This window comes from Aphelocoma coerulescens, chromosome 4 (genome assembly GCF_041296385.1).
Source record: "Aphelocoma coerulescens isolate FSJ_1873_10779 chromosome 4, UR_Acoe_1.0, whole genome shotgun sequence".
NCBI lineage: Eukaryota > Metazoa > Chordata > Aves > Passeriformes > Corvidae > Aphelocoma > Aphelocoma coerulescens.
The window spans coordinates 19,234,826-19,247,477 of NC_091017.1; the positions used below are offsets into that span (position 1 = coordinate 19,234,826).

Sequence of the window (12,652 nt, forward strand, 5' to 3'; positions counted from 1 at the left end):
AGGGAAGAAAAGCACAAAAAGAAAGGAGATAATCCAGACCCATGGGGTCCTTGGCACTCAGACTCCTTTGGCTATATAAATAACTGATGAAAAACAGCTGCTTTATTCACATTATCTTTTGCACTTTTCTTCCTGAAAAGTAATCTCCATGAAAGGATGACACCGTATTTACTTGGCTTATAGTGGGACATCCTTTTGGGTCACACTGTAGCTAATCTAATAGAGAAGGAAAAAAGTCTTATTCCACAAGAGCTTTATGCAGAACAGTGTAATGACAATGAAGTGTCAGTGGCCATCAAATGATGCCCTTGTTGGCATGAAACTCTCACTTCTAAGTTTACTGAACTTGATCAGTTCTTTGAGTGTTGAAGTGTCAGCTTAGCACATGCCTTCCCTTTATGCAGGAAAAATCAGCTACCGAGATTAGACAGAGGAGCTGAGAGAAAAAGCAGACATTGGTGCACTACAAAAGGACTATTCTTACTATTCTTCCAGCAAAAATACTGCAGGAAGCCCACAAAAGAGCATACTACACACAACTAGTAAGGAATGACAGGGACTATTCCCTAGAATAACAGAAGTCTTGGAAAATGAATAATGTTTTGCCCACTAGCTTATTTGTGTACTTTAGTGCTGGATCAAGTACCGGTTTTAGCTCTGTCAAGAACAGTCTGTCTGGGCAGGGTGACAAAAAACCAACACAAATGCAAAATACCCACGTGGATGTAAAGGTTCTTAGTTTTCTTTTAGACATGACAGTTGTAAATAGGCTCTTGCACGTTTTTGCATTCATCTGACTGTTCATGATGATGGTATGGAGATTTTTCCAAATAGGAGGTCAGGGAAACACCTGGATGGTAAGGACAGGTATTGATCTTGTGGGCTTAGCCAGACATCTATAGACTCTTTTGAAGAAGTTGGTTCACATGTGTCTGTAAGAGGCAGAGTTTTTGTCTCTGTACCATGAGAAGAAAAGTGCACCACGAAGAAATACACAATGTTTGACCCATTTGTACAGGACACATCGGTGTTGCCTCTGCCTCCATTAAGCACTGAGCATCTGTCAGCACTGAGCTGGGATTTTCAGCCCTGCCTGAACACTCAGCCTGTAGAGTTAATGAGTTCTTGTAACTCCTCATTTCTGAGAGTCTGTGATGTTTCCTTTGCGAGCTGCTCAACCGTGGAAGAATCAGTCCTTTTCTCTCCCATTTGCTATGGACAGGTGTGAATGGCTGTTTCCAAGCCACTGGTTCAAGAGCCTGACAGGAGCTCAGGATGATGAAAATTAAAGCCCAGCACGGTGGCTGCACCAAGTGATGGAGCAGAGGGCACAGAGCATGGTAAGGCTCTAACATGAAACACTGACTTAAATAATGGCTGAAGGAGCAGCTCTGGCTTGCCAGAGGTTAGGAATTTGCATTCCCCTTTCAAGCACCAGGCATAAGCCTCAACAACAGAGGAAGGATGTAGAGGGGAGGATGGGAAAGACCTCACCTGATGAAAGCTGGGAGGCAAGTCTGTGCACAGCAGAAGCAGTCTTCTTTCCAAGAGCTGGCCTCTTCTTTCTCCTTCATCCCAACTCAGGGAATGGGAAAGGAGGAGAAGAAACCTTTGTCAGGGCTTGAGGCCCTGGTGCTAGTCTTTGTGGAATATGTAACTCAGTGACTTCCAGCACCTTGTACCAGCAAACAGGCTGTAGTTAAGGACAGTATTCCTACTAATGAAGGCTGCTTCAGCATGTTACTACAGAATTCAAAATTAAAATATTTGCCTGAAAAGGCATAGACAGAACATAAAAACCACCGTACCTGAAAATTCAAGAGATGCAGTGCAACAAATAAATAAATTTATTCTTACAGTTTTCTTTTTTTTAACAACAGTAGCAGAATAATTGCAACTAGGTTTTTTTTTTTTTTTGGTCAAGTATGTACTTTGCTTATTGATATTTGCATCCAGGGTTATCTACAGCTACAGCTTTGTTCTGTATTTTTTTAATCAGGTTCCTCCTCGGATAGATAGAGTGACTAAGTACTCAGAGATACTAAAAACTTACTAGGTGTGTAACACAGTGAACTACTTCACAGTCATAAACATAATCCCTAAAGCAAACACACAGGAAGACTGTTTTGTTCATAGCTGGAGTTCAGAAGAAGCCTCATTTTTTCTTTTTGGCATCTTGCTATTTCAGTCAAAGTGGATTGCGTTCTCCACTGTTACCTTTTCAAAAAAAAGCAGGTATAAAAATTACTCAGTAAAAACATACTCTCATATTTCAATATAGTTTGTATGCCAGTTTCTCAAAGACTGTTCTAGAAAAGTCAGCTTGTTCAACCTAATATAAGAAGAAGGTCAAGTATGGAAAATTAAGAGTAACAAAACCGCATAGTAAAAATGTCTGTAGCATGTAGTGGTTAGCTGTAAAGAAGTGAACAAAAGAAAAAGCCTCCCTAGAAGTTGTAGAGCTACATAGCTACTTTTTATAGAAGGTGTATTTTCTACCACAGCCTTGATTTTTATTACTTTATATTTTTAAAATAACTTAGAATAATAATGAGTTTGCCTGCCAGCAGCCAACTCAAAAACACACTGGAAAAAGAAAAAACACCCAGCCACCATTGCAGTGGTAGGGAGAAATTCTCCTCAGCAGCCAATCTGTTGTGTCCAGTCCTTTCCCTTCTTAGCAATCCCAAACTTCTGGGATATATTCAGCTTATTAGGAATGGGAGCTCTTCAATGCAGACTTGGGTTTCACCGAAAGGAATGGTGAATACTTCACCTCTGTAATCTCCTGTGAGTCTTTGTAGCAGCTCTGCAGTCCTTGTAGCAGCAAGCTGCAGCCAAATGAAAGGAAATAATATTCCATCCAGCTGTGAAATGATTCACAGGCAGCATCTGAGATCTTCAGATGATTCTCCATCAATACTTCAGCCTGAATCCCAGCTGAGTGAGCTGTGATTTTATCTCATCTGTTAGATGGGAGAAGCTGCCTGTTTGTTCTTGAATTAACTTCTTTCATCTTTGCTGCGGTGATATCGCAACTGACTGCACATCTTTCATCGTTCTGAGTGCCACTCAGTGCACAGAAAAATAAACCAAGCCGTGCCCCCTGGCAATCCATGTAACACAGCAACAGCAGACATAGTGTGCTCTAGACTCTGCCCAGAAGCGCTGACCTGGAAGGCAGAGGGAAATGCAAACGGGTAAGGACAATCATTAGAATGATGTAAATCCTCTCAGACGGAGTGGCTACGGTAAGGAAGCCGTGAAACTGAGATTCGTGTTACTACAGATTCTCATCTTGTCACCCTGTGTAATGTGGAGTGTCTGTGCCCTGATGTAACTCTCTTCCTGTCTTCTCCTCAAAATGAGTGGAATCAATCAGATGGAATTGTTACATCCCCCTGCCTTAATGGTTCATGCATCCTTCCACAATTAGTAAAATCAAAGAGTTGATGACGCTGCATTCCAATAGCAGAAGAAAAGCCAAAAATATGATTTTGCTGAATATTTTTTCCCCAGCCTGAACTCTTAAGTTGTTAACTGGTTTCATTAATGCATTTGCCCCAGAGTGATCTTTATGCAAATGTCAGCCCTGTCTGAAAGGCTGGTGCAGAAAGGGATGCAGTAGCTGTGAAAACATCTGTGAGGAATCTCTGCATAGTACTTGTGAGGAAGTGGGGATTTCTTGGAGTTTAGAAAGTATTTTCTTCCTTCACTGAGTAACACAAGAATCTAAAATACAAAATTCCTTATTCTAATTCCCATTTCCTAGGGAAAAGAAGGACCCAGAGGGTTTAAGATAAAGACTGATTGTTCTATTTTTTCCAAGAGTCCCAGATTGGAAGGGGGATTTACAGCCATGCTGTGCCCCATCTGTTGAAACACGTAACATGCCATTTGGTTTTAACTGCTGGATGCTTGCTGTGTATCCCATTCTATTTATTTATTGATCTGGGTAACCTCTGACACAAACCTTAGTGTCTTCCATCTGTCCTTTTCAACGTGGTTCTCGGGACTTTCGCTTTCATAGGAAGCCAAGTAAAGTGCTGCAATCAGAAGCAAATACATTATGTTAGGCCTACTGGCATTTTAAAATTTGCTCTCCCTGCAAAGCAGACTGAGTTAAATGAAGCAGGCATGCATTATCCATCCCTCAGATTAGGGCTTCAGAATCCCATTAGGAAGTATAGCATTGCTTATAATTGCACCCAGACAATGCTAACAAACTGTGCATGAGAACAAAGACTGCCCTGAGGGGGGAAAAACCAACCAGCAGAAACTCAAAAGCACAAGGAGAAGAAAGCACTCAAGAGAAAATAAAATGAGCCCAGGGACATGGTGCTTTGTAAGTAGCCAGTGAAGTCCCTGTTTTCTTCCTTTAAGCAGCACCCTTTTGTGCAAAGTATCCTGAAAGTCCATATAAATACGTTTCATATGACATTTAGAGGCACCACATCAATTTAGTTCATTCTATTTCAGAATCAATGTTGATTCTCACAGACTATATGCACATAAAAGAAAAATCTTATCTTCTCTAGTCATTTGTAAGGGAGGAGCACTTTTTATTGCCAGACAGAGATGTCTCAGGACAGTCTTTTCTCACTGTGAGGAAGCCACAATTTAACATGGAAACAGATTAAGCAGCAGCCAGTGACACCATCCCTGCAGGAGCCCAGAGTTCCTTACCATCATCACTGAAGACTGGGACAGTGAGCAAGTACTGCAGAATCTTCCAATCCCTTTCAAAAGGACACTCCACTTGCTTCCATGTCATAAATTCACTGACTTGTTTTGCCAGTTCCCAAAATTTCTGTCAGGAGATGAAATACAAGAGGTGCTATATATTGAACAGCATTGCTTACCCTGAATATTTTTTTTAAAAAGAGGGAGAGATCTTGGTTTGGAGACCAAGGCTTCAATTGCCCTTGGCTTTTACGATAGAATTGAACATGATCTAACTCCACAACTCAGTTTCTAACTTTTGTGTTCCTGTTTCAAACTGTGGTAACTTCCCACTCCTTCACCTTCTTAAAACTGCTGTTATTTGGCAATACAAATACAGTAGATGATGAAGTGCACTTAGTGTTTTTCAAGGACCTTTTTTTCAAGTAACACTCCTTATGCCCAAATTTTAATTTTGATGATGCTCATGCTTCTTGTTTTGCAGTGACATACATCGTGATTTTCACATCAGATGCTTAATACTGACATTTCAAAATCCAGATGTTTCCTGTCAGTCAGCAAATCTGAAATGCTCTATTTTCTTGCTGGAAATTTATGCCAAAAATAAACACTCCCCATGTAGTGTGCTGATGTCATTAATTGATAAACTCTTTCAATAAAAGTTTAACATGCCTCAAGTGCACATGGATTCCTTGAGCAAAAGGACATTCCAGGTCATTGCACAGCCTAGTTTTAGAACCTTTAGGCTAATTCAGGCCTATGACTACAACTGAAAAGTACTGCACATTCGTGTGAATGACCCAGGCTTCTTGAAAACTGAAAGCACCAGGAAACCAATCAGATAACAAGCATGAAATATGGGGCAGAAGACCTACTGGAAGACAAGAGAGTCAAAACTCCCTCACTGCTGCTCTATCACGTTTTTCTTCAGAGACAATCTGAGACTTACATGCATGAAAATACTGCCTATGTATCTTGACAAAGGAGGAACATTTTATGTGAGGAAATAAAAGATAAGCCCTAAAATACTAATTTAAATGATTCTCTCATTAACTGTAACAAACCTGTGAATTGAAATGTTGAGATGAATTTCAGAACTGGGAAGAAGTTCTGACTTTTTTTTCCCCACTAAAAAAATTGTGAATATTGAAAGTTTCTATAAACACTTCATCTTTGATAAAACTGCTTTTTCCTAACTACGTCCCAGCTCCTCTGAGAAGTAACAGATATACTCAAATTCCAGGCTACGTTTGCTCTCCCAGATTTCAGCAGAAGTTGGACTGTGATCTGCCTCAGTTCTCTGTTAAAGGGGCTGACCCTGTATTAAAACCCCACTCGGTGCTCTACTTACCTCAAAATTGATGTGACCATTTGGAAGGCGATTGGCACCACCCTCATTGAGGAAGTAAATATCTTTGATCAACAGGCTGAAGAAAGGAATCACGATCTAGGAAAAGAACAGCTTTATTATCAGTCTGGTCCTGAATCAAGACACAATGGTCTACAGAGAAAAATGAAAGGAAGTTAGGTGATACAAAAGTTAAGCAAAATACTGAAGGACGAAAGTCTCTACAACTCTCTTTCACTACACAAAAACTGTGCATTCACTACATTTTAAAATACAGGTCTCTCCACAAAGTCCTTCCTTCATTTATTTCTATGTCATGCCCCTCTTGTTTTCATTTTTTTCTTCTTCCTTGTGGATTCCAGGAGATAAATGCTCAGAGGAACCTATTTCATACATGTAATTCCTGTAGGGTATCTCATAGTGTAGCTTTCTCTCTTGACAGGACTTGCTTAGTAAACAAAAGCAGATGCACATTGAAGCAGAGCAGGGAATACTGGGGTAGCAGCACAAATGGTTTTTGAACTACACTTCCCTGAGTTCATGCAAGTCATGGAAACTTGGTACTGACTGGCTTGCAATGAAGCATTTCCTGCCAACTGAACAATGTATTTTCTTTGGAGAATGCTGGAACATTCTTACTTTCTTAAAATGGTTCTATTTTACTTTTTGTCCTATGGAATTTTTCACAGCTACACATCGTTGTTGCAACTGGGGATGAAACAAATACCACTTATTATTTCCATGGAACACTTCACCACACCACATTTCAGTATCTGTAAGTTCTTTCTTTGGAGTCTTAAAACTGACTTTTCTCTGAAAAGAAGTAAGCCTCTTACATTTAAATTTCTGGTACTTTGAATGACATGTGAACAGATCCTTAGGAGTCAGAAAGACATTCCATGTGTAACAACAGTATAGACCAGCAGACTGCACGTGGATTTGCTTCATCTGCCTGGAGTGTATTCTGTGAACTCCAAGATCACGTTTATTAAACACAACATGACGTCCTAATATCATAAGGAGTTGATGAGCAACTGCTTCCAAGTGGAGAGCAGCTAGGAAGCTATTTGATTCATTTCCACAAGAACTACCACTGAGATGCTGCATCTAAAGACTGTACACCGGAAGGCAATTCCACAGCTCTGTCTAGATTTGAGGTTTAGAATACCTTTTATGAGTAAGTTTTAAAGTTTTTCAGCAATAAGCCATGAATTACTGAAAGTTTAGCACAAGTAGCAGTTATAAGAACAAATTACTAGCAACCTCATGTCAGTCCTCAGCCTTTCCATTTGTGTTATGGGTTTGTGAGAGACAGGTCTGTGTCCAAAAAAAAAAAAAAAAAAGAGCTGAGGCATAAATGAAAAAAAAAAGGCTAAGGCTTATTTTATTTAATAATCAAAGCAATCATTTAATGTTTGGACTTCCAGTCAGCACCAAATTATCTGGCAGCTTTTTACAAGCCCACCAGGGGGAGAGTTGCCGAGAATCAGAATTCCAGGATGAAGGTTTACCACGTAACTTAACAAGCACATTTCCCTTTTTCCCTCTGCCAAGTCATGTGCAAACACACCTTCTCTCTGTTGCTGTGGGCTGTCAGGGACCTCTGAGTGGCTCCACGCAGAGCAGTTCGGTAATTATAGAAATTGCTAGAAGGGTCCATCTGATGCTACAAGGCATGAAAAAATACAAATAATGAGATACACACAATCCTTTTTCAACTGAGCAACTCTTACATAGGAAAAGATCTTCTGAACAGCCCCACAAATACAGCTTGGCAGAGGACTGCAGCATCTCTCTATCTGCTCATTTGATCAGAAGAGAACCTTATTTTAAAAAATGTCCATTCAGCACAACAAGGGATCCAACAGAGAGTCTCTGGGATAAATCACAAACTCATACAGTGCTGCACCTGCATGATCTTCGACCAAAGTCTCTACTACCCGAAGGTAACTGTCAATCAATTTTTTTTGTTGTTGTTATTTTTAGGAGGTGGCTTTGGGAATTAAAAAACCCAACCAACCAAACTTCAATTTTCTTCTTCCAAATCAAAAGAGCAGTAGTCAGCTGGACAATTCTTACTGTATCTCCTAGAATATCCACTAAGAGCACAAATATACTAAAGGAAATGTCATAACAAAACCAAACCTGCATTTTAGAGCGGTTAAAAGTAAAATGGTATTTACAGCCTCCTGTCCAAATATTAGCCAAACTTACCTCAAGAATATCAAATTTGGCTGTCTTCACTCTTGCCCAGGTTTTCTTTAATCGAGACACAGGACTCATGTTCATGCCAGCTTGATATAAGAGAAAGAGATTGTTGGAGTATTTAAAAGAAAAAAATCTTTCAGGTAGCTAGGACTAGTAAGTATTTCTAAAGCAAAGAATCTATTACCAATAACAAATATTTTCACCAGACTACTCAAGAAATCAGAGTCATTGTTTTCTTTAAATTCCAAAACAACATTGGAAACAAAATTTACATCTCTTACAGAATGAAAGCTCTAAAAAAATGCTATGACATTATTTAATGTGGATTTGATAAAGCATATATATACAGTAGAAAAGCTCAAATGAGCATTCTGAACACCATCTCTTACATACTTCATTGAAAACTACACATTGACTATGAAGAATAAATAAAAAATTCCCAATGTTTTCCTATCAGATTTAAAGGGGTGTGGAATTTTTAAGTAGTAAGATGTGACAGAAACAATGGAAGAAATCAATTCTCCATATTACAGGGAAAGTTACTATTCCAATTTAGCAATTCAGAAGTTGGTTTAAATAACTAGGGATTTAAGCCTCTGAAGAGTTGCAATGAAAACTTTGGTTTATACCAAATTTATGCTACACACAGCGCTACAACAGTGTTGAGCAACTTCATGCTGCTGACCAAGCTAAGCAGTAGACTTTTGTGTGAAGCACTCTGCTTCCTTTATCCAGATTCAAACATGGATCAAGTAATATCTCAGTGCACATACTTACAAATAATAGCCATTAAGGAATTGAAGTTGCCAATGTTAAAACATTCCCGTGCCACATCGATGAAATATTCTATCACTCTTGCTCTGTGCTTCTTCTTCACAGGCTGCAAGAGATGCATTTGTAGGGTTATGCTCAGCAGGAAACAGCACTCAGACACATCCCCCTGTTAAAAGTCTTTTCCATATGTACCACAGCTTCACACTGTCCTTTACGTGTAGAGGGAGCCACACCACTGTGCTCAAAAGCATTCAGGACAGCAAAGACAAACCAGATCCCGGGCAGGCAGAGAGCAAGGACAACAGGCAAAGAGGCTCTGCCAAGAAGAAGGATATGAAGAACAGCAGAGCAGAGGGTCACCAGAGGAGAGAACGTGCCTCAATTCACAAGGGGCTTTCAAAAGAGAGAACAGCAGGCCAGACACACTCCTGCACCAAGAAGGGCTAACCCAGAATAAATCACCACTGTCACACGAACAAGGCTGAGGCACCAGTAGAATGCTGAAAACACTGAACTTATTTCCTCTTCAGACGTGCTCTGACTGCATCCAAATGTGAACAGTTACAAACTGAGCGAATGAAAAGTCCAAAAGGCACCAAACCTGAAAAGGCTTCAGAGTTTTAGATTACTAAACAAAACCTTTCAGCACAAAAAGTCCTTGCTCACCATACAGATTTCTGTTGCAACCAAGTAACTGAGCCTGTTAAACCACTCCACATAGGCTTCAAGATTGCGAGTCTTCTTTCGATCTCCATAGCAGCTCTGTGGACAGAAGAAAAATAGCAACTTTTAGCACAAGTTTTGTCTTTTCCCTACGAGACCTTTTGGCTTCCTGCCTTGCCATTCCCAAACACTGTCAAGTAACCAGGAATAACTCAAATTACCCAAACTGACAAAAAGCTTAGAGGGAAAGCAGCAGTGATAGTATTCAAGCATGTGTAACTTCCTTCTGAGCTGGTGGCCCAGTAAAGCATCCAAGCAGGCATGTGGAATTCACCATGTGCTTTAAGTCCTACCAGGATGCTTTAAGGACCTAGGAGAGACTTATGCAAACAATCAGGGCTAAGTATCTGCATAAAGCTCCCTTGAATATGAACACTGTTTCAGTCCTTACTCCTGTCCCACTGATAGAGTAAATACAACACTAAGCTCTCTGCAAGTGCAGCAGGAAAACAGAGGCCAGGCACATTATGTTTGGCTGTTGATGACATATGCACATGCTGCATCCTAACTTTGGGAGATCAGATCTACCATTTTGATTGGATTCTCCCTTTCCTGAGCAGTGCTATTCTGTATCATCTTGGAATCATTCCCACACCACATCTCAGGGCTGCCTAAAAAGGGGTGGACAGGAGTTTCAGTTATCTCTGTCTGCAAAATCAGAGACCATCTGACTGAACATCAAACTGTAAACTTGCATCATTCTATTCTGTTTGTCATTTTAAGTTAATTGAAGTTTTAATGGACTGACTTTGTCACAGTTTATTTACAGAGGTTAAGTCATCTTGAAAAACGTAAAAATTAAGTAATTTTGAAAACAGCACTCAAGGAGATGACAACTCCATCATGGCTGGTTAAAAACACTGCATGTTGGCCCTCCATCTCACATAGATCTAGAGCCCTCTGCGCCCTTTTTGTTATGTCTGCTCTACCTGCAAATTGCCCCATGTGCCACTTGGCTGCAAAGAGCTCAGTTTACTAAAAGGAAAAACAGGTGTTGAAAATGAATAATGCAGAAGCCAAAGTTAAACTCAGCCTCTTCCAACCGCAGGCCACATACACAGCCTGGGGAAAACATTCACAGGATTAAGTTCTCCCTTAGCTTAAGGTCAAAAACCCAGGAAATGTGTTCATTTAAGTCAGTATGTTGGCTGAGCTCTGGAGCTTCAGGAGTTGTCCTCCAGAAAAAAAAAAAACCCATTAACAAAATGTTTAATGGGAACACTAAAGCTTGTTTTCTACTGATCCTCATTTACTGCTGGACCTCACTTCCAGCTCATGGTGCACCTGATGGTAAATGCTGCATTTCAGAGCTGCTCCAGGTCTGCCCCATTACCTTGTCATTACTCAAAGGATCCTTTTGCACAAACGCCTGGATAAATTCTTCTGGTCCAATATAATTGAGTCTCTCCTAAATAAAGCAGAGAAGCAACCAAGTCATATTCCCTGTTTACCTGCACTTCAAAAAGGGGGAGGATGAAGTCATCCTTGGGAGCATAGTAACTCACAAGCTCTATGTGTGTCAGCTGCTGAGCTAACACATAGGGATCATTGCAGACTGTGATTATGTCCCTCTGGATGGACTGGGGCTTGGTCTTTAGGAGCGTGAGGCGATCTGTGGATGTGGTGGCATCAATTTTTGCAAGCACTTCCTCGTACTGGGTAACCGCGGCCAGCTTCCGAATCAGGGTCTGGAGGAGCTGCTGCACGTTCTTCCGGTACACCTGCTTTAACATCACACAATCAGAAAACACTTCCAAAATGTGAGAAGACATCATTAAAGCCTGCATGACACCACAACAGATGGATGCTGATACCTGTATTTGCTGTCAACTTAAGATACGCTCTATTATGTGAATTTGTAATATTAATGTTTCATCAGACCAAAAGGAATCCGGCTGAGAGTTTAAACAGTGATTGTCTCACAGGTTCAATATTAACTCAGTTGGCTCAAGGAACAGCAGAAAAGATGTGTTCAATCCACTTCCTGAAAAGTACCAACCACCACTGGAGGAAATATAAGAAATGAAAATACTCCATCTTCTCCTGCTTAAGACCACAGAAAAAAAACAAGTATGTGGCCATTCAGTGATGAATAAAAGGCCTGCTTCTCTCTGCACCAAATCAAGACCAATTTCACTGAAGTCAGAGTTAAAACTTGCAGTGAATCTGAGGAAAAGGAGAAGATAATAAAACCATCTCTCTCTCTCACCTTTTCAGGCCTTTCCATGTAGTGATTTAAGTTAACAGGAGTGACAATTTTAAGTAGGAGCAGGACTCAGCTCTTAAGTAGACAGATCTGTGTAACCAAGGTGGTTATGCTTCCAAATTCCACATATCATCCTAAAGCCATTAAAGCAAAACCTAAGTGGCTTCAAAAAGGATAATCCAAAATCTATTGTCTGCACACTATAGTATGATCAGTCCAAGGCAGAAATATTTCCTTTATTCTGAAGAATTTGTCCTTTCCTCCAAAGCTTTTTCCAAATATGATGTTTTGAAGTAGCAATGTTAGTGTGGTGAGAGGTTTTTTGTTGGACTCTTACTGACAGCTCTTAAAAGAACTGGAGTACAATAATTCAGGAAGCGGAATCAGAAGCCGTAAGTAGAATTGTAGTGAACAGGAGTAGGAAACTGCTTCTTTTGTATCCTTTAAGGTAATGACTCACAAAAATCCAAGTGATCTGTAGAAAAGCAAGGTCAAGGAAGTTGCCATTTACTGTTCCAAGCAGTTCACAATAAAACAACTCAATTTACTGCAGGACTTGCTTTCACTTTGTCTTTCTAAAGGAAACCTCAAAGTCAAAAACCCCTCAAAGCTACAGCTAGAAAGGATTTATAGTTCTCTGCAGAGTAAGATTGCTCCCTTTGCACATTTTCTAGCAGCTTTGTGCATCTGCCTTTCCCTTCAATAGACGA

General features: G+C 40.2%; 1 protein-coding gene across 6 annotated transcripts in view; it reads right to left on the reverse strand.

The window, feature by feature from the left end:
- Positions 1-1,824: 1,824 nt before the first annotated feature.
- The window catches only part of RASGEF1B (RasGEF domain family member 1B), an 87,635-nt gene continuing 76,807 nt past the window's right edge, over positions 1,825-12,652 (reverse strand). For 5 of the 6 annotated variants that reach the window (XM_069012984.1, XM_069012986.1, XM_069012982.1 and 2 more), the window contains exons 5-14: positions 11,242-11,460; positions 11,070-11,144; positions 9,680-9,775; positions 9,017-9,119; positions 8,246-8,325; positions 7,602-7,697; positions 6,035-6,130; positions 4,687-4,810; positions 3,974-4,046; positions 1,825-3,173 (exon numbers count right to left, since the gene is read on the reverse strand). In XM_069012984.1, the coding sequence (XP_068869085.1) occupies positions 3,149-3,173; positions 3,974-4,046; positions 4,687-4,810; positions 6,035-6,130; positions 7,602-7,697; positions 8,246-8,325; positions 9,017-9,119; positions 9,680-9,775; positions 11,070-11,144; positions 11,242-11,460 (987 nt within the window). In that variant the 3' untranslated portion in view covers positions 1,825-3,148. The remainder of the gene's footprint in view (positions 3,174-3,973; positions 4,047-4,686; positions 4,811-6,034; positions 6,131-7,601; positions 7,698-8,245; positions 8,326-9,016; positions 9,120-9,679; positions 9,776-11,069; positions 11,145-11,241; positions 11,461-12,652) is intronic. The other variant, XM_069012988.1, reaches the window with a different exon arrangement.